This window comes from Rattus norvegicus, chromosome 2 (genome assembly GCF_021556685.1).
Source record: "Rattus norvegicus strain SHRSP/BbbUtx chromosome 2, alternate assembly SHRSP_T2T, whole genome shotgun sequence".
Taxonomy (NCBI): Eukaryota; Metazoa; Chordata; class Mammalia; order Rodentia; family Muridae; genus Rattus; species Rattus norvegicus.
Genome location: NC_141535.1, coordinates 95,510,261 through 95,532,691, shown reverse-complemented (window position 1 = coordinate 95,532,691; position 22,431 = coordinate 95,510,261). Strand labels below are relative to the sequence as shown.

General features: G+C 36.2%; 2 protein-coding genes across 6 annotated transcripts in view; one reads left to right on the top strand and one right to left on the bottom strand.

Moving 5' to 3' along the window:
• The window catches only part of Zc2hc1a (zinc finger, C2HC-type containing 1A), a 37,251-nt gene extending 24,277 nt beyond the window's left edge, over positions 1-12,974 (top strand). Inside the window, exons 8-10 of one of the 2 annotated variants that reach the window (XM_087621881.1) lie at positions 4,342-4,458; positions 7,171-7,278; positions 10,964-12,974. In XM_087621881.1, coding sequence (XP_087478007.1) covers positions 4,342-4,458; positions 7,171-7,278; positions 10,964-11,129 — 391 coding nt within the window. In that variant the 3' untranslated portion in view covers positions 11,130-12,974. 2 annotated transcript variants of the gene reach the window in all.
• A 7,266-nt stretch (positions 12,975-20,240) lies between these two features.
• The window catches only part of Il7 (interleukin 7), a 50,279-nt gene continuing 48,088 nt past the window's right edge, over positions 20,241-22,431 (bottom strand). For 3 of the 4 annotated variants that reach the window (XM_087616519.1, XM_087616524.1, XM_087616514.1), the window contains exon 6: positions 20,241-22,084. In XM_087616519.1, coding sequence (XP_087472645.1) covers positions 21,977-22,084 — 108 coding nt within the window. In that variant the 3' untranslated portion in view covers positions 20,241-21,976. 4 annotated transcript variants of the gene reach the window in all.

The following is a 22,431-nucleotide window of genomic DNA, read 5'->3' as shown; positions in this document are numbered from 1 at the left end:
TGAGTTCCCAGATTAAACAGGCTAGCAAGGCTAGCTTTACCAACGAAATCAGGGTTTGACCGAGAGACTTTGCTTCAGTGAAAGGAACAGGAGGACACCTGATACCAACTTCAGTCCTGCCTGAAGACACTAATATTCAAAAATCCAGATCAAAACAAAAACCACGTACACATCCATTCAAATACCACACACACAAGACAGAGAGAGCAATCAAGCAAGAACAAAGGTGAGTGGGACAGCACACTTGCTGTGGAGGTAGAAGACAAGGCACCTACATTCCACTGTGCCACTAAGTAGGTGTGTAACTTTGAGTGTGTCTCTCTGACAACACTTTGTGAATGTGTTTATAAAGTCTTTCATAACTGATTTAAGAAGCCTGATCAAAAACCTGATTTATATGATCCCAAAGAGAAAATCATGTTTTTACTAACAGGCAAAGATTTTGAACGTATGCCTTTCCAAGTATTGCACTGCTTATAATGCCATGAAATGGAACACTTTGGATGCCCCGTAACATACTAAATTAGCAGTCATATGTATTCAGGCCCTTCTGCTTGAACCAGAATTATTGTTTACTTCTGGTCAATATATTTTCTGTATTACAGTATTAATCGGAGATTACTATTCTCCTGTTCTGTATTAGAACTAGTCCACAGCTATCTATGTAGTACCAGCAACTATTTCTGTGTTAGAATCTTTATAGCATTGTTTATAATGTTTAGCCTAGTTCACTTTACTCATGTGTTCTGACTTCACGTACCATATGTTGGGATCATGACATTTTAATATTAGTACTTGGAAAAAGTCTTATGTTTGATAATTAAGTTCTAGATAACTTGTGTTTATTTCTATAGTTTTTTAAAACAAAGTATTCAAATAGATTTTTTTTCATTCTAATTCTAAAAGTTAATTTTATTTAGCCCTGGAAAATGTCAGAAATACGATGCAACAATGAATAGCTTCTGTGACATTTGAATAATACCACAAAACTGACACAGCTGTGTTCTTGCAAGCTCTGCTTTCTACCAAACGTATCATTTTCAATAGCTGAATTACTGTCATTCAGTAATTTACTTCAGATACTGTGAAAACAAGCTTGTTTATATTTGATCGTAGTAGATGTGGTATAAAGTAGAGCTGCAGAGTACATGCAGAGAACATTTGTGAGTGTGGGTGCACATGTGTATGTCAATGTTTGCACGTGTGTTTTTAAACGGGGTCTGTCGTTGGATCTCTAGTTCATGAGTTCTGCTAGCATGGCTGGTCAGAGCTGGGACTGTCCTGCATCCCCAGTGCAGGGCACAGCCAGTGCAGGGCACAGGGTGATGCTCAGTTGTGTACATGATTTCTGCAGATTCAAACCCATGTTCTCCTTCTCCTTGTGCAGCAAACACTTTTCTCACTGAGCCACCATCTCCCTAACCCTGGAGAACATCTTTTAATAAAAAGTTGAATTTGATTATCAATACATTATTGTATTAAATTAGTAAGAAATTCACTAGATTTTATGTGATAGAAACAAGTTCCCTTAAGTTTTTTCTTTGACATCTATTCATTTTGTGTGTGCATGTGCATGCCAAGGCACACAGGTGAAAATCATAGGACATCTGGTGGGCAGTAGGTGTTCTTTTTCTCACCACGTGCATTCTGGGGATTGAACTCGGGTCATCAGGTTTAGCTGAAAGCAACTTTACCTGCAGAGCCATCTCACAAACCCAGAAACCTCTTTTTTTTTTTTTTTTTTTGTAGAATAATATTCCAGCATATGAACCTAGCATTCTTAAACAATTGAAGCTATTATGTTAGGGAGATTTTTTTTATTGTGGAGTTGATATCTGAATTAACTGTGATGGATTAGAATACACATACACACGAAGGCACGCATGCATGCACATGAATGTCATAGAATATGACATAGAATATCCCAACTATACAGAGATCCATAAAATAACAGATGCTACCTGGTGAATTTTCCAAGTATGATTCCAGAAATCCTCTTTTGATTATGTATCAATTTATGCTGTTTTCTGTAGTTAAAGACTCTTCATTTACAGGGAAGTTTACTTCTCAGTGGACGTATTCTCTGTATCAGCAGTAAACAAGGAACTTTTCTGAAGTTGAAATTTACTTCAAGCCAGAAGTAGGTTAAGATCATTACCAAGTATTTCCTAAAATGGCCATTCTGCTATGAATACTTTGAAAACTCAAAAAGTGCTGTAGAAAATCTTGATAATTAATTGACATTTATAAATTTTAGTTTGTATATACAACCTAATAATTGTAGATTATAGCAGAACATATATTTGATTTTAGTCCCAGTAAAATTTACTAAATTTGTTCTAAGAAACTTTTGAATTATGTTTTGTCTAAAATATAATCATTGATATTGTCAGTGTGTAAACTTTTATATAGGGTGTTTATATTTTATATATTGCAGTGGGATGAATGTGACTCACATGTCTGGCAAGAATAGTCCCTGAGGCCTCTATTTCAAGTAGTTTTCACAGTGTGAATATACTCTCAGCTCTTCTATATGTGTAGTACAGGAGAGAATCATCTTAGATAATTACCTTGGATTGTTATCTCATCCTGTGTTTCTCTTTCTGTTTGTTAATTCACATGTAGGATTTAAATATTTTTTACCATAATTAAACAGTCTGTTTTTAATTAAAGTATACTTAAAGTTCATGTGTGGTGGGTCTGCGGCTGAGGATTAAATCCAGAGTATGCTAAGCTGAAGTTTTTTTTTAAATATAATTTTAGTAACTGTTTCTTTGAGACAGATCTTCTTCCTTATTCATAAACCACAGATGCCCTTTTAAAGGTAGTGTTAGTGACAGTATTGCGTTCATAATTATTTAACATTTAACAATTCCAAGAAAAATTTGACTAATTTGAATTTGAAGTCATTGGATTCTCTGATCTTTTCTAAATTAAAGATACATTTTAATATCAAAGACTTGTAGAAATTACAGTTAAAACATTGCCTGAAGGCTGTTTGTAGTCTACACACTAGTACATACATACTGTGGACACCAAGTTTGACTACATAGACAAAGAACATCAAATGACTGTGACATTCTTCCTGAGAGACCCTTCCATTCTGGAATGATAATAAGATTCTTTTTTGATGCTAACCTCTTTAAGAACTCCTCTCTTTGGTTTGCCACTCTATATTCTCAAATTTGCAGTGTCTAACACATCATGTTGTGGCCCTAGGGCTTACTGAGTAAGTTAATGAGAAAAAGATAAAAGCACAATTGGGTGAGCAGATATATCTCTCTAAAAGAATATATGTGTGCATTGTGTGTGTGTGTGTGTGTGTGCACGTGTGTGTGTGTGCACGTGTGTGTGTGTGCACGTGTGTGTGTGTGCACGCGTACGTGTGCGTGTATACACACATTTGAGACTGGTTCTCATCATGTAGTTTTGTATGTCTTAGAACTCAGTATGTAGACTGGACTGTGCTAAAATTCACAGTGATCCTTTTAGACTGGGCTAAAATTCACAGTGGTGGGATTAAAGGCATGCTCTATCACACCTACCTCAAAAAATATTTTTAATGTTACAGATGGCATGTTTATTACCAACCGTTTGAGGTGCTTTTTCTAATTTGTTAATTTTCCTATTGTCTCCTGTGAATTGGTATTGGTATGTGATTGGACTATATAGTTAATGTAAAACCATGAAGTCTCCTACAGACCTGCAGTTAGCACTAATATCCGCTAGATGGAGATATTGCCTACTTTAAGTTTAAAAAGGTTTCTGACTGGTGTGATTAATGTCTTTCCTGTGACATTTAGAACGACCATATTGTTTAAAGTATAGATCATGGTTTGCCTTTTTGCTACATATATTTCAGAAATAAACTTAGTCCTCATTCGAGGATGAGATAAGGTAAATTTATAAGCACACCATATTCACTTATTACATTTTTTAAATGCAAGGAAAATTATAAAGTAAAATAATAGAGAAGGAAGGTTTGTCCAGATCAGGGGAAATGAAGATTCTGTTAATCGTGAATAAAAGCTTGAAGTTCTCTTCTAGCTTCACACAAACCACACTTTCCTGATTTATTCCGTACTCAGGATAAATGTGGCATTGGATCTGCAAAGAAACCGGCAGGGTAGCCTCGGTGGCCTGATGGGCACTGTGTGAATCAGACCTGTGGCAGGTGCTTGTCTTGGCAGTCAGGTTATCAAGGGAAAAAGGGGAATTTCTAGTGAACCAGAATGTCTTTTTTTTTCTTTAAGAAAAATAATCCTTATGTCTACATAATTCTATAGAAGCAAGCAACCAGTAGCAATCTCCTTATGGGTACACCTTTATATATTTTGATAGTAAGATGGACAAGTTAGGCCCTCCACTTCGAACTGGAAGACGTGTGCAAAGGTTGTATGGCAGTGATACAAAGTCAAACAGTGCCTTCAAAAGACATGAGCTAGTACCCGTTTGCAAGTAAGTACCTATGATGCAGTTCGGTTGGCTTTTATCAGATAGTTCTTACAGGATCTATATTATAGAATACTGTAATGTTGCCTTCGATGTAAAAGTAACCACCCGTAATCGTTTTAAGCTGTTTTAGTGCTAAATGCCCTTCAAATCCATAGAATCTTTTTATTATTATTTAGAGTCTCTATTAAAATTAACCTTGATCATGTTTTTATTCTCTTTATTATTAATGTTTGGCTGGAATCGTGGCAGGCATGGCCAACAGTTATTTTTATGAATGTAGAGATCTCTAGGAGCCTTGTGAAGCTCCTTATGAAGAGGCATGGAGGCTGAGTTACGTAGTGAAGCAGAAGATGGGCTAGAGCTAGAAGAAGATCCTCTAGGGTCTGCAGACGCCATGTGATGACCCAGACGAGCTATGATACTGACCCGTACTCACCTTTCTTCTGGCCAAGAAATGCTTTTGCAGAAATGCAGGCAGAGTCACCCTTGAAACTCTTGAGATTTCAAGATTCACAGATTTGGGATTACAACATCTATCAATTTTAGTCTTTGTTTTTCTGTGATGAAATTAGGATATAACGCATGAATATCTTTTTAAAATTTAAAATTTATTATTAACAAAGTTAACAGTGCATCCTTCTTATTATTCATCATGAAATATAATGATAAATTTAACCAGGCATGCAATGAAACAGTTACAGGGAAAGATTATAACATAGCATGGTTGCTTCTTTGTGGTCATTTGTGGAGGGAGGACATTGTGAACCTTGTGTTGATGCAGATGTCAGGGGAATTTGTCTATGAAAAGATGAAGTGTAATTTCATAATTAACCTACTTCATTATATGTTTGCACCATACCACATAAAATTCACATATGTATGTAGTGTAAATAACTAGGTTGAGATTGGGAAGAACGTTCTGAGTATTTGAGCAACATGTTAAGAATTGCTCAGCATAGTTATTTCTAGGCTTTTCAGAATGGCTCTTAAAGTCAGAGTTCATGCATTGGAAGATATTAGAAAATAGGCATATAATATAATAGATATTTAGGCTGATAATCTCATAGTTTTCTTTAATTTTAGTCATTTAAATTTGATATGTTTAAAAATATATTTTTATGTATCTTAGTATATAAAGATGGTAATATGTTTGACAATACTTGTAGAATTTTGCAAAGAAAAGGAAAAAAACCATATATTCCCTATTTGAATGCCACTTCTTGATCAATTTTTAAATATAGATATTAACTTAGAAAGGCATGGTATGACTCCAGTTCTACTTTACAAAAATAGACTAGAATAAACGTCATATAGACTTGGGAACTGTTTGAAGAAGTCTTAGGTATCTCATAGGTGCACCTACAGCATCCTCTTTGCTGAAGAAGTGACTCCTCAGAAGGACTAACTGTAGCACTGTGTTGAATGTGATATTTGTAGTGTTACATAAGTTCAGATACTAATCTGGCCACATAATAGCATTACTGATCACATAGTCTCTAAACACAAGCTCTCCAAGATAGACATATGGTACAGTATATCTATACAGTATCTCACAAAACAATCAAAATGTCAACGTGGAAGGGAACGATATCTTATAGCTAGTACAGTCAGTATTTGAAGGCTAGCTAGCTACCACTTCCATGCCCTTTGAAAGTAGTTACCATGTAAATAGAACAGGAAGAAATTTCAATTTAAAGATTGGGAAACTTTAAAGAGTTTATACAGTTTTTTGTTTGTTCGTTTGTTTGCTTGCTTTTTGTTTGTTTGCAAAATGAACTTAGTTCTAAAAGACAAGGCAGGGACTGATGCCGTGCTGGCTTTCCGAGGCTTGACTGCAGCATACGTGGAGTCCACCTTGGTTACGTCACTCCAGGGCTTTTTGTTAAGCTGTCTCAGCCTGCATGCAGTCATTTATTAGGACTAAATAACTTAGGCAATACAGAATGTGGTTAGGGTTTAGTAGTAACTATTGCAAGTTAACATGTAGCAGCAGTAAAAACAGTAGTAGTGTAATGCTGTATTTTAATATGAATTTATATCTTAAAACTTACCTTAATGTTGGTGATCAATTTACCAATGAGAAAACTCAAGTTATTGTTCCTTTTATATTGCTATTACAAAGCTAATTTTAATCTAAATATATGTATATTCCATAGCCTTTCATGGTAATGTTATATCACAGTTTAGATGTATATGTTTCTTTGATTCCTAAAGTTTCAAAATGTGATTTGAAAATAGTAAGTCTCCCTTACACAGATAATTCAGTTTGTGTACGTGGTGAAATCAAATCTTTATTTTTAGTCATTATTTTTAGTCAAGTTCATAAAACGAATAAAGTAGCAGGCAATTTTTCTCATTTTAACTATATCCTGTATTCTTTGTGTTAGCAGTAATACTTGTGTAATGTTTGCTTAGGAGTTGTCTATGAACATTTAACAATGTCTGTTGACAGCAGTTTTAACTGAGTCTTTGAACGAGGCTTTAGAAAGAAGCTATGAGGCATGAGTAATGCTTTGGTCTGTGGTACTTTGTAAAGCTGATGTTACGCAGTTCCTATTACTGTCATTAATTCTACTTGTTTTCAGATTTAAATGCTTACTTGGAAGTTATTCTGTTGAACTCTCTACAGCCTATGTTTTGCTATCTACTACTGATGTAAAAAGATAAATCCAGACATCGTAGCTTTCTCATCATGGCCATCCTTTCCTCCTGCAGAGCTAACACCAAGTCTCGAAATACCACACCTCCTAGTTTGGCAAGAAATTCTGTGGCGGGTGTGCTTACCAACAAAAGAAAGACTTTTACTGAGAGCTATGCAGCCAGGTATGTTTAGCTCTGCTAACCGAATAGTTAGAATGAAAAATAGATAATGTGCTATTTATAATTAGATTTTTCTTTATTACAGAACTCTGTATGTCTTTCAAATTGACTAGAAATTATTGAGGAATGAATACTGTTTTCTTACACTTTTAATTATTAAAACTCAAATACTTCTTACTCAGTTTTACTGGATTTGTTTATCTTTTCTTTTTCTTGCATGTTAAGTATCAAACATAGTATTAACTGCAAATAGACCTTATGAATATATCACTATTGTTATTTCTCACATTTTGACATTGAAGTCTATCCTGGAAAACTTCATATGTGAACACCACACACACACACATACACACACACACACACACACACACACACACACACACACACATACACACACACACACACACACTTGCATAAGAAACATTAACATTACTTTTGAATGAAAGGATAATGAGAAAGATGGAAAAATGAGAATTAAAAGGTAAGTTGAAAGCAGCAAGGTTGTCTATACGAGATGTCATGAGACCCTGTGCACCAATGAGCCGTGAGTTAACCTGGATTCTGAAATAGGTAGTACTGAGGGAGCAAAGGCTGTTGGGATATTGTTTTCCATGTCAATAAAGTAAAAAGGTACATTTAATCTGAAGAAGTGTACTTAGTCTGTAGGCCTAAACAATTTTCCCAGGGAGTTTCATGATGAAGATACTGGATAACACAGTGAATTACCTAAGTAATGTCCTTACTGTAAATGCAGAATAACTTCACGATTTGTTTCACTACAGACCAAGGACTTGATGCCCTGTGACTTACTACAAACTTGTGTTGTGTGTATTGTGCGTGTGTGTATATTAGCTGCTTTGTCTCAAGTGTCTAGCATTCCCAGTTGTTCAGAATTCTGATATAACCCAGGCATAGCTTCAAACTTCAGGCTTTTCCTCTCTCTGAAGTGATAATGAGATTTTGAGATCTTTGGGCATCTGCACATCTGCCATATAAATTTTTGCATAACTATGATGTGAGCAGTAGTGAAACAGATGAATTCCTGTGCTCCCAGCTAGATTATTGAATACATACTGTTTGTATCTGCTGGGGTCTTGATGTCTATATACCAACTACCAGACATGAGCCTGTTTTTTAGAGGCTGAATGTGACGTATGGCTTTGCTGTCATATATAGCCAGGCTTACACATGCATATTTCCATGTATTTTGAATCAAGGTTGTGAGTGAGATTGACATTCTCTTAAATATATGTGTACCATATAATACATGTACTGTAAAGTGTAATATCCAGAGAAGTGATCAAAAGAGAAAAAAATGCTGACCAGCAGAAATTTCACACTAGAAAATGCAGTTTTTCTTAACTGATTGCTAGCTCACAAGAAGCCAGACTTCCTAATACTCTCACATCTCATGTGGTGATAATTATGATCGTAACAGTCAAGGCAGCTGAGATATTTTTTCTTAGAAAAATAGCAGATTTACAGTCTCAAAATTGTTCTTGGAGAAACATCTACACACATGGCATGAAAGTATAAATCAGTTTTAATATATCTAATTATTAAATAAATAATTAATATTTGCTGTATTTTCTGATTAGAGATTGGTATATTAGAACTTATTACAATCTTTTTCTTAGCAACAAACAGAAAATGCACCTTTTAATAAGAATCCTACTTGAATATACAAATTTAAATTACATGGGAGTCAGTTTAAAGACAATGAAAATTTTTTGACAGAGAACATTTAAAACTTTCAATAATAGCAAAATTATAATTAAATATAATATATACTTGTCATAAAATAGAATATTTAATACCAAAAATTCACTTTTAAATCTTCTATATGGATGATGAAACTAATATACAATTTTATTAGAGATTTCTAATACTTCATGACTTTTGAGTGATCATTTTGAAAAATATGTGAAGAACAAAGGTGTAAAAACTAAAGAGGACAAGGCAAAAACAGTATTGTGAATGCTGCATGAGGTTAGAGTGGTTGAGATAGTTTGATAATAATCATGAATAAATAAATAGAATGAACTGATTAGAGGTAACGACCTTAGTTACACAGACGACTAGAAATCTGCCGCATTTCAGGGGGAGCCATGCAGATAGTTAGTGTATTCTGGAACTAACAGACTTACACGTATGGGAAAAGTGACTTAGGATGCTGGTTATGTCGACCAGTGACTAGAGCTCTTGTTGTGTATATGTGTGCAGGAGTATACACACACACACACACACACACACACACACACACACACACACACACACCCCAATAAATAAGTTACTAATAAACTAAATGCCTCAAAATTGGAAAGAAAGCCATTAAGGTTTTAGGCAAACAGGGAGTTGTTATCTGAGATAGAAAAATAATTCTTACGTAGCTTAGTAACTATCGATTGAAAGCAAAAGATATATTTGATCAGTCTAAAAGTGAATAAAGAATAATGCTGCAAAAGCAAGACACATGGAAGTCACACAGCATATTGGGAAGGTTATGTATACAGCCAGCAGTGTTCAAGCCTTTGACATTTAACACTTTGCTGTCATCTACAAAGTTCATTTTTGAGAACAGTGCAGTTGATTTATCAAAAAAACATGAAAAGTCAAATCCTACAGTATTTTAATGAGCTGGAGATTTTGCATTAAGTCTGCTTTATTGCAGTCTTTGGCCACAGGAGGCCTGTGGTCAGTGAGTTGGACTTGCCTGACTGACAAGGGTATGCACGGTTTCCTCTAAATACAAAGTAAGGGTGAACCCATCTAATTAATAGCTCTGGTGTTTGGTGGGAGTAGAAGACAGGAAGGGACAGCAAGCATATTGTCAGTAAAAGAAATACCAATGCCAGAGAAATGTGAAGAAAAATGTGAAGAGTAATACAGGAATATGTATAGATTAAATCTACGTAAGTAACCACTTCATACTTATCAGGTAAACAAAAGAAAATCTTTTCACACAAAGCATCTGGTTAAAAACCATGATAGTGAAGAACTTCATATGCTCAGTTAGAGCATACAATCACCAGCCCTTATGTACAGAATTTAGTAATGCCTAGTAAAGTTTTAATATTTATACAAAATGTTTACTAATGAGTCTTCATGTTGAGCATTTAAATGGTCTTTTACATTTTGACTTAATATATATTTTACTGGCAGAAATCTGGTTAAATTAAATTCTGTTATTCCCTTTTGATTCATTTAATACTATATTGTAGTTTACACCAAGCTGTAACTTACTCTCAACATCTAACAGTGTGTGTGTCTCCATTCAGAGAATGTTGGCGATAATACAAACTATTCCTCCTGGGACCACAATAGGGAGAGAGTACAGAATATGGTTGCATCTGCCTGTCAACGGTTTTCTCAGGGAGAAACACTTGAAATTATTTTTCAGCTGAGAATTTTTTTTTTTTGAGTCAAGGTCTTACCTACAACTCAGTTTTCCAAGAACTCCATTGGTAGCTGAAGGTGCTTTTGACCTTGCCTCCCCATGCTAGAGTTACTAGGCTGATCCACCATGCCTGCCCCACAGATTGTTAACTTGAACTAGAGAAATAGTAACATTAGCACTACGATTTTAGTTTCTCTTCTATATTAATTGCTCTGTGTTCTGTACTGGGTCATGGTAATAACTACTGATGTGAGTGAAGTTGATTCTTTCATTTCTTTCCTACTTCTGTAGACCAGATGGAGACTATACATCTTCAGTTAATGGTGGAAACATTAAAGGCATCGAGGGAAATTCATCTGGACACTTACCAAAATTCTGCCATGAGTGTGGGACAAAGTACCCTGTTGACTGGGCAAAGTTCTGCTGTGAATGTGGCATTCGAAGAATGATTCTGTGAACAGAATCACAGACGCTAAGGGTCCAGGTTCCGAATTTAATGATTATTGCTGCTTTGACACCTATGGCACTTCTTATAGTTATGTTGTGCTAAAGCTATTTATAGTATCCTTTTCCCTTAGTCTTTGGAACACAGTCCTTTGGCTGAATAATGTGTTTATGTATATGTATGTATATATATTCTCTATATAATAAATTTCATTCTTTCAGCCTGTGTCATTCAAGGAAATACTTAAGCATATGTTAAAAAATAGGTTGATATGAGATCACTGTCTTAAGTATTGCTCTTTGGCTGTCTCGATGCATCAGTAAACTTGCACAAGCTCCCACTGTAGCGATGAGCCCTGTAAGCTTTAGGGTAATCACACCGCTGAACAAGAAATTAGAGGAGGTGCTGTCATAGGAGAATGAGATACTGGAGAAACTTACTGAACAGAGTGTTTCTTATTCGTTATCAATGGGTGTGAGATCATCTTCCCAGCTGAACTCAGCAACATGTTAAATTCCTTTAAAAAATGATGAAAAGGACAACCCGAGGTCCACATTGCCATAACTTCATGCATTATCAATTACACTACCGACTGAAAGTTTTAAACAGATAATCTCCTTCTGTGAACATGTAACTATGCAGTCTCCTTTTCAGAACTCTATCTTCCTCTGCTTATAACTGAATGATCGATTACCTCCGTCTTAGTTGGCCACGTTTTCTTTTCACTTCCAATTGTGTTCTGAGATTTTATATTTCTTTCTTTTGGCATAGCTCCTCCGAAGAGTAGCTTTAGTTTATTATTCAGTCTTTGCAGTATTAAACATATGATTATTTAAGGTACACAGACTTTCTGTAATATCCTATGTGTTTAAAATTTTATTTCTGTGTATGTGTGCTTTTAAGAAATTAATGCATTTTAAAACAGATCACCCCACCCAATAAATAATAATTGTGGTTCTCATTAATTCTCAGCATGCAGACGAAGCTGCTTTTTAGTTCTTTATGGTTGGTGTTATTACAAGTGCATTGAGTGAATGTCTACTTTTTCCTATTCATATTCTCTTTAGTGGGAAGGGAGTCTAAGCTTGTGGTACTGAGTCATTCTTTTGCTCACCTTATGCTTCCTTTCTTGTTAGACTTTTCCCCTTGTGTCATACTGATAAACACATTCAAAACTGGTCAGCTTTAGTAAGCAGTAACAGTCTGAGAAGACTAATCTAAGAAGACACTTTAGATTTTCATGTTAGTAACTCCTTTTTTCTTTATTTTTGGTTACAAATATCTGAGCTTTTAATTCACCAGTGTGTTTCTATCTAGGAATGAGCACTGTTTCCTTCTGTTGTATGTTTAGGTCCATGGAGTCTTTTCTTCTACTTGAGGAGTGGCTGGATACATCAGTTTTAAGTAAATAGGCACGTGTTTGCTGTCATTGGCTTCAACAGTAGCAAGTCAGTGTTAAGCATGCTACCAAGAGACAAGCCCGTCAGACACATTCAGTTTTCAAGCCCATAGATCACTATAAGCATTAAGTCTATGAAATACATACAGGAAACCTGTTACAGCAATTTTTAACATGCCTCTGTGGTCCATACTTGACTCTCATGATGACGTGTTGTGCAATATGTAAGCACTCTTCCTATGCACCATTCATTTTTATTTATTTGCACAGTTAGTTTCGAGTGTGGTAGGATGAAAAATGATTGTACGGTTAAGTTAAAATGGAAAATAGCTTATAGATTGTTCTGAAAGTTATTCATTGAAAATATGGCCATCGTGACCGTGGTTGTCTCTCACTTTTTTTTTTTAAGTTATACATGATATATCCATTGTACCAATAAAGACACAAAATGTAAACTACTGCTTGGTATGTTTATTGATAACTTTTAGAATGATAAGAACAAACTAGAATGTAAATAAAATACTAAGAATAACTTTTGCTTTTTTTCTACAGTAAGATTTGTAATTGCTGTTTCATACCCTTTAAAACATATTTGTTACAAGTTTTTCAAGTTATAAAAATACTGGTTTTATACCCCCAAACTTTAAGTTGAAAAATAGTATTTCTAGATTAAATGCTGTATAATTTGATGGAAAAAATATTTGAGGACTAGTTAAAGAATAGATTATACTGTAAATTGTAGGAGCGTGCTATGGCTAATGAAACTATGACTATTAGACATTTTCATTTATTCATTTCAGTTTTCCTAAGCTAAAGATCAATGCTTTTTCTACTAGGAATATAAGAATTAAAATCCAATAGGCAAAACCACCAAAAGACTTCATCACAATTTGAACATGCGCTTTATACACTAAGTATATTTTTAGTACAGGGTCAGGTTATTTTATAAATACATTGTAGCATTGGATAGATCTGGAAAAAGGTTGAAGTGAGAGGTAGAATGCCCAAATGTTTACTTAGAAACATTTTGATTACATATTGTAAGGCCCATTATGGGGTTGGGGATTTAGCTCAGTGGTAGAGTACTTGCCTAGCAAGTGAAAGGTTCAGTCCCCAGCTCCGGAAAAAAAAAAGAAAAAGAAAGAAAAAGAGAAAAAGAAAAAAGGAAAGAAAGAAAGGCCCATTATTTGCTTTCCCTAATACGTGAGTTGCTTTTGTTGCCACTAGAGGGTGCTTTTGTATAACTTACTATTTTTGGCCTCAAGTCATTTATTTCTTCAAATATATTAAATTTTATTAACTAATCGATCCATTTGTTTACATCTCAAATGATATCCCCCTTCCAGGTTACTCCTCCACAAACCTACCCCCCCATTCCCTCACCTCCCTCCCCTTTGCCTCTATGGGAGAGCTCCCCAACCTACCCACCCTCTTCTTCCCTACCCCTCCAGCATCCTGGGGCATTAAACAGGACCAAGGACCTCCCCTTCCATTGATGTCAGACAAGGCCATTCTGTACTACCTATGTATCTGGAGCCATGGGTCCCTCCCTGTACACTTTTTGGTTGTTGGTCTTCCTTGGGTGCGCTGGGTTGTCTGGCCAGCTGATGTTCTTTCTGTGGGGTTGCAATTCCCCTCAGCTCCTCCAGTTCTTCAGCTAGCTCCCTAACTAGGGTCCCTGAGCTCAGTCTGTTGGTTGGCTTCAAACATCCACATCTGCATTGGTCAGTTGCTGGCTGACCCTCCGAAGGACCCCTTCCTTCAGTCTCTGCTCTTTTTTTTTTTTTTTTTTCTTTTTTTGGGTCCCTGTTCTTCCTTTGGACAGGAACATTTCTGGGTTAAAATTTTTGAGATGGATATGTGGCCCCATCCCATGTGGGGGCCATGCATACCTACTAGATAGGATGTTGTCCTGGAAACAGGGAAAGAGAATAACAATTGAAATGTAAATAAGAAATACCCAAGTTAATAAAGATGGGAAAAAAAAAGAAAAAAAAGATTTTTTTGGATGTATAGTCTTTGGGAAGTGGCTTAGTCCCTGGAAGCTCTAGTTGTTTGGCATTGTTGTTCATATGGGGTCTCGAGCCCCTTCAAGCTCTTCCAGTTCTTTCTCTGATACCTTCAACGGGGGTCCCGTTCTCAGTTCAGTGGTTTGCTGCTGGCATTCGCCTCTGTATTTGCTGTATTCTGGGTGTGTCTCTCAGGAGAGATCTACATCCAGCTCCTGTCGGCCTGCACTTCTTTGCTTCATCCATCTCATCTAGTTTGGTGGCTGTATATGTATGGGCCACATGTGGGGCAGGCTCTGAATGGGTGTTCCTTCTGCCTCTGTTCTTAACTTTGCCTCCCTATTCCCTCCCAAGGGTATTCTTGTTCCCCTTTTAAAGAAGGAGTGAAGCATTCAGATTTTGGTCATCCTTCTTAAGTTTCATGTGTTCTGTGCATCTAGGGTAATTGAAGCATTTGGGCTAATAGCCACTTATCAATGAGTGCATACCATGTGTGTTTTTCTGTGATTGGGTTACCTCACTCAGGATGATATTTTCCAGTTCCAACCATTTGCCTATGTATTTCATAAAGTCATTGTTTTTGATATTTGAGTAATATTCCATTGTGTAGATGTACCACATTTTCTGTATCCATTCCTCTGTTGAAGGGCATCTGGGTTCTTTCCAGTTTCTGGCTATTATAAATAAGGCTTCTATGAACCTAGTGGAGCATGTGTCTTTGTTATGTGTTGGGGCATCTTTTGGGTATATGCCCAAGAGAGGTATAGCTGGGTCCTCAGGTGGTTCAATGTCCAATTTTCTGAGGAACCTCCAGACTGATTTCCAGAATGGTTGTACCAGTCTGCAATCCCACCAACAATGGAGTAGTGTTCCTCTTTCTCCACATCCTCGCCAGCATCTGCTGTCACATGAGTTTTTGATCTTAGCCATTCTCACTGGTGTGAGGTGAAATCTCAGGGTTGTTTTGATTTGCATTTCCCTTATGACTAAAGATGTTGAACATTTCTTTAGGTGTTTCTCAGCCATTCGGCATTCCTCAGCTGTGAATTCTTTGTTTAGCTCTGAACCCCATTTTTTTAATAGGGTTATTTGTCTCCCTGCAGTCTAACTTCTTGAGTTCTTTGTATATTTTAGATATAAGCCCTCTATCTGTTGTAGGATTGGTAAAGATCTTTTCCCAATCTGTTTGTTGGTTGTTATTTTGTCCTAACAACAGTGTAGTTTGTCAGTCTTAATAGCCAGTAGGTACTTGCCTTGTTACTATTACGTAGCTAGGTGTTGACCTAGGTGTTCTGCAGCTTTGAAATAGTTTAAAACTTTCCTGTACTGTTTTTGTCTCCCAATTATTTTGGCCCAGAAACATACTTTTAGTAGAAAGTGATTTTGTTTACCAGTCTCCTCAAACTTACACCGCTTACATGGAAATTTCATGTAAACCTCACAAGAAATGAGTTTTAATTTTTATTTCTCAACTCTGTAAAGACTCCACTTGCCCAGTACTTCAAAGAGTGGAACAACTTTGGGAGTACAGTGTATTATAAGGTAAAGTCAGAAGGCCATTTATGAGTTTTCTGCCCTTCTGACATTTTATTGACTTGTTTATCTTGGTTTATTTAGTAAATATTGTCTCTGTGTCTCTAGAGTGAAGGGTGCTCCTGGGGCTGTTACCAGGAAGCTTTATTATGGATAAAAGCCTTAAGAACTCACCCCTCCTCCTGGCCCCCATTGCTTAAGTAAAAAACAATGAGCAATATAAGAAATTAAACATTGCCTAAGTAACATTTAAAGGTGAAACAGCTTAGATGTGTGGTGGTCTTCAACTAAAATTTTGTTGATATTTACAATGAACATTTTGCATTCTTACGGTTAGTGTCTTTGAAAATGCTCCTAGGTTTGGTGAATTTTCTAGATTGAGTCTAAATCGCTCTGCTTAGCTTTCCATCTGTTTTTATACTGAGCGTATGTATGCCTTTGTGACTGTAGACAACTGAGCAGATCTGTATTAGTATTCTCCAATAGAAGAGCACTAAAACATCTCGTGTGTGTGTGTGTGTGTGTGTGTGTGTGTGTAATGTCTGTATGCATGCACACACACACATACATACCTGTGTACATATTGGTGTATGTATGCTCCAGTATAGATATGTATGTGTAGTTGTATAAATAAGAAAGAGACTTGCAAATTTTAATTTCCACATCAGAGGCTGAATGTGTAGTCCCATCAGAGTTCACATCACAGTCCCACAAAGGCCGCCTGTAGACCAGATAGCTACAGAAATCAACCACTGCTTACTTCAGTCAGTGATACAACTCCAGTCCAGCGTCAGAGGCCCAACAGCCCTTGAGTATTACTCTTGAAAGTTCACATTCAAAAATTGAAGAATCTAGAAACTGTTATCGTAGGACCCATAGCAATTGTAAAACTAAATTAATTTTTTAAATGTACCTCTACTTAAGAACCTAGCATGTTCATGCAAGCACACTTTATCCCTTGTTTTATCTAAGTCTTCAGATAGGATGCTAGGTCACAGTGGTGCTGCCTATCAGAAAGGTGCGTCTTTCCCACCAAGAACACTGATTAACATGGCAATAGTCACTGGAATCACACCTATAGATAGTCATACAGTGTACTTTACCAACTATCAATTCAGTGTGGGAACACATAAGCTGGCTGGCCTACTCAGACTGAAATATTGTGACACCCGAATTTGCTTTGTTTTTGACTAACAACATCCAGACATTTCTGTGGGGGGTTCCCAGACATTCTCTTAATTATTTAATAGACTTTAGTAAATGAACATGTTTAACTCCATTGGCATCTGCTCTTCATATATAAAATCTTCAACCAATGTGGTCTTACCTTATGATTCCCTTCTGTAATGTGTGGTGTTCTGGAAATAGTACTTAAATCTATAGTGTTTAGTAGGAACTTTATAATATACTGAATTGAGACATCGTCCCCATCTTATGGATGGTGTTGGATAATCATAAATTGAATTTTTAAAAAATGTGTATCTTTCTGTACATAGATGTATGATGTCGAGCAAGCTCTTAGTAGATCATGAAATTGGCTAACAATGTTTAAATATGTTAGGTACAGTGAATATGGAAGTAAAATCATGGCAAGTTTGAACTTTAGAAATTGTAATGGAGGAAGAATGAAAAAATGAAGATGAATAAATATGGTTTATAGGATACTATGATACTGCTGTGGTGAAGACCCCAGGTATGGGAATGATTAGCTAGAAGACAGGAAGGGGAGACAAAGTGAGTTACGCTTTGACAAGATATTAAGAACCATTTCATCAAGGCAGTGATATTCGAGCACAAGCCTGCAAACAGGATGAGCTAGTTTTTTATGCAGCTGTTTATTTTTCTTAACTTCTGGTTGATCGTATCAAAGAATACTGAATGTGCATGAAGCATGTGGAAAACCGGTACTTTCTGAAGGGGCGGACATAGTTGATAGAGTGCTTGCCTAGCACAGACGAAGCTTTGGATTCAGCCTGAAATGAGCTTCAGTAGCACATTCCTGTAATCCTATACTTGGGAGCTCAGATCAGTAGCATCTGGAAAGCAAGTCTGCCTTGACTGTATGGGAGTGTGAGGCAAGGCTGGGATTGATGAGACTGTCTAAAGACCAAACAGAAGAAAAAGCCAGACTAGGACTTGGCCTTACTCAGATTTAGATGGGGATAAGAAAATGACATGATTTGAACTAGGCATGTATTCTAAGTGAATATTCTTTGCTGTCTGGTTGATAAAAGTAAAAATCGTTGTCTTATTCCTTAATGTGGCTGAGTATCACTGTATTCAGAGTAACCAGTTTCTAAACAAGTATGCTGTGAAACTTAAGATATGATGTGGTCTCATTTCCTCACCATACAACATTTCCCTCAGTCCATAATCTCACATCCTTTAAGAACTTACTTTAAAACACTATTTTCTCCTGACTCAGCTGTTATATCCTATTGTGCAGGCAAAGTTTATTCACTGATTAACACTTTTTTAACATTGTACCAAACATTCATAAGTAAGTACTCCTTTCTTCCTCATTAATTCTATGATCATTTTAAAGGGACTTTCACAGGTAAAGGACAGAGATCTCTCTAACCTATGTTATAACCTATGCTATACTAAAAATAGCTGAATCTACTAAAATGCTCAGGATAGCTTCAAAATCCAGGACTCAAGGAATCCTCCTGCCTCACCCTTCAGTGTTCCCCACTTCTTTTCTATCTAAGTATTGGGTGGCAATTCTCAGTGCAGCAGCACACCTGTCTTTTTCATTGTCTCATGCTGCAGTAGCTTTATAAATTCTATTGTTGGGTGAATTCAGGCTAAAATTCCTCACAAAAAGAAATATCTGTAACTCAAAATACCATGGGGATTTTGAAGAGCAGAAAACTGGATCCATTCCGGTTATCTTAATTTCTTAGAGAGTCATATAATTTCTATCTTTAACAACTCAGATTTTATTCTAGACTGTTTTATCTGAATTATTTAAGTGGATTTTAATAAGATGGCACAATGCAATTCATCTGTTTATCCATTAACCCTACCTTTTCCCATGAGGTGCATAATAGACACAAAATGATACGTTCTTTCAGAGGTCATTTTAAGCAAACATGTTATTCATGAATAATTATATTTAAAGTAAAGTTCTAAGATAGATTTTGTCAACTCACAATATATATTCCTTGAAATAAAGTATGATGTACAACAAAAAGAACAAATATTAATAGTATCTAGGGTTAACAGAACGATTAGCAGTTAAGGATAAATGTTGTGTGTAGTTTCTATACCCCACTTTAAGCTCCAAAGGTATGAGCTACTAGCCCCCATACTGGTTCCCCTAGATCTGTGGATGAAACACACACACACGTACACGATTATTTTTAATATGGTTTTAGCTCAATGACTGGGCTCTTTTAAGCCTCCCTAGGCCAGCATGCCCTTCTCTTCACTGCCAGCTTCACATCTCTAAAGCTTCTCTCAGCTTAGTTGTGTGTCTAATCTCTTGCCTGCTACCCCAGGTCCAGTTGGGGAAGTGGTCAATGGCGAATCCACCCAAGATCTCACAAGGCCTGTGCCTCTCTCTCCCTTTAAAGCATGGCAGATTTCTTTCCTCCTCCTGTGTCTACTACATAGCCTATGAGAACCCGGAATTCCCACCTCTTTTTTTCAGCCATTGGCTGCTAGCATCTTTATTGATTAATCAAGAACCACTTGGGGAATAGGACCTTCATCGTTCACATGCAGATTCCCAATCAGCATCAGAACCACCTCTTACAGGTAAAGGTGCTTAAAATTTAAGCAGAGTTTGAAGAGAATTTGAAGGAGACGTCTAGGTAAAAATTTAATAAACACAGAAAGGTTTCATTAGTACAAAGCACCAGAAATACCACTGAATTTAAAGTTTTGATGAAATGTTTGGGGTAAGACTGATAGAATTTCTTGAAACCACATGGAAGTGGAAGCATGGCCTCGGAAAAAAAATTCAGGTTCAAGTTTACCATGGTGCACCTATAAGAACATTATCAGGATGCATATCGCCTCTGTCCCCTTTGCCACTTGTTAGGAAATAATGAGGGCAACGGAACATAGATGTGTGGATAACTTCTGATGCATTTAGTACTCATGTTGTATGAACTGTTGGAATAAGAATTTTACCCACAGTTAGTCCTTTGTGAGTAAATGATAAGAAGCAACAAAGAAATTTTAAAAACTTTTAATAAGCATTTAGAAATATTATCTTTTATTTAGCCACAATCAGATTATTGTTCAATAATACTAGGGAGCCAACCAGATAGCCTTGCACGTATAGAGTTTATCTTTACACTTGCAAATGCTTTCAGTTCTCTATCTAATGGCTTATCCGTTTTGCCAGTTCTTTAAGAAAAGGGACTGCTACTTAGTAGATCTAGGAGATATAAGTACGTTATGGAAAGCCCATTAAAGAAATGAAATTTCTTAAAGTATCACATGTTCCAAACAATGTGACAGAACTGTTTTCTGGGCAAACGGTGATTATGAAATGAACGTTACACAATCAGTGATTCTCTCAAAACCTTGTTAATCCCAGCTATCTGTAGAACATTAAATGTGTTGGGGGAAAAGAAGAGCAAGGAGGCATGGCTACCACACATGGAAGGTGGTGGTGGAGCAGGTGTAGATCAAATACATCCAGCTATAGTTAGATGCTCAAGTGGCTGGAAAGAGCAAGCCGAATGGGAGTTCTGTACAAGCCAATCCTCATCTCTTTCAGAAATTTGGCCTCTGCAGGGTAGTGTTTCCATTGCAACTGAATGAAGACAGCAGACCTTTCAAACAGGTATGTACATAGTATATATGTAGGCATCTTGTAAAAGACATGAATTTAACATAAAAAAGTGTTTCTAACTGAGCATGTTGGCTCGTGTGGGCAATCCCAGCACTGGGGAGTCTGAGACAGAAGCATCATAGCCAGCCTTAGGTATAATAAGACCCAACTATAAAACAAGAAATTAATGTTTCTTCTCTTAACAAGGTTGTAAGGTGCTAATCTCATGCTGAACCTTGGCATGAGTGTGTTAAAGGAAATGTGTTCAGTGAAAATGGGATCAAATGACAGTGCAGCAGTGAACACTCTTAAGATTAAGTGAACCTGACAGTGTTAACACAGGTCATTTATTTTAAAAAGAGATACTATCCAAAGTAGGCAATTGGTAGTGTATGAAAATACTTTATATATATAAAGATAATGTCAAAAATCAAATATACACATTAATTAAAAGTCTAGCATATATTATTCTTCTAAAAATATACTTCCCAAATTGAAAATTCAGTTATATAAGCTTTATTATACATATATGACAAAAGTGACTGAATACTAAGGTTCAGTATCTTTGAACTAAGTGCATTTCTATTTTTAAGAATACTTTTATTTAAAAATATCTGCTATGCTCTGTACTGAAGCTATGTGTTATACATTCATATTTAACTACATTTGTTGATGCCTTAACCTTCTTTTTGCTGCTGCTGCTGCTGCTTTAAGATGTGACTCTCGTTTTCAAGAGCATTATCCATCACCAGGAGCCCTCCTGTATCTGCAGTCTTCCACAGGACAGTTCCACTCCCCCAGTGATTCACCGATGCATGGTTGCTAACAAAACAGTGGCGACTCTGAATCTTCAGAGCCTTGTTTGTAGACTGGATAATGGTAAACACTTGGAAAGGCTTTAAAAGCATTGCAGATGACAGGGTTGCTTTACAAAATCAGTACTGTTGATAAATTTCCATAGGCATATGCTGACCGCAGGAGTCAGTTGCATTTCTTATGTCTATCACTGTAGATTTCCCAGTTGCTTGCTTTATTTGACCAGGAGGCATCCAGAAACTTCTGGGAGGGTTTCAAACTCTCCAAGTATGCAAGGCAGTAGTTTCTTGGAGGTTGCTACTACATTTTCTGTTTATATACTGCTGTTCAAGATTTTATTCCAACAAGTTTTTATCTCTCTCAGTAGTCTCTTTAGGAAACATGGATCATTCTTTTTCTGTTCCTTTATGGTTTTTTCTTCCTATGAGAATAAATTCAATAGATTTAATGTAATATTTTAATAAAAATGAGTCTCAAAATATTTGCTTTTTATTTTTCATCACATTAGATTATAGCTATTATTTAGTATTGCAGAATGAGGACTCTTGCATGGCATCTTAAACTGTGACCTATGTTGATCATTATGATTGATTAGGAAAATCAAGGCCTCTATGCTTAATGTTTTATATGTCATTTTCCCCTCCAACAATGAACCCAACAATCTAAACTTTCATAAATGACACATTTTAATATAATGAAAATGAACTTTTTATATGAAAAAACAATTTTAGCGAAAACATTTAACACTGATGGTATTTGGATGAATAA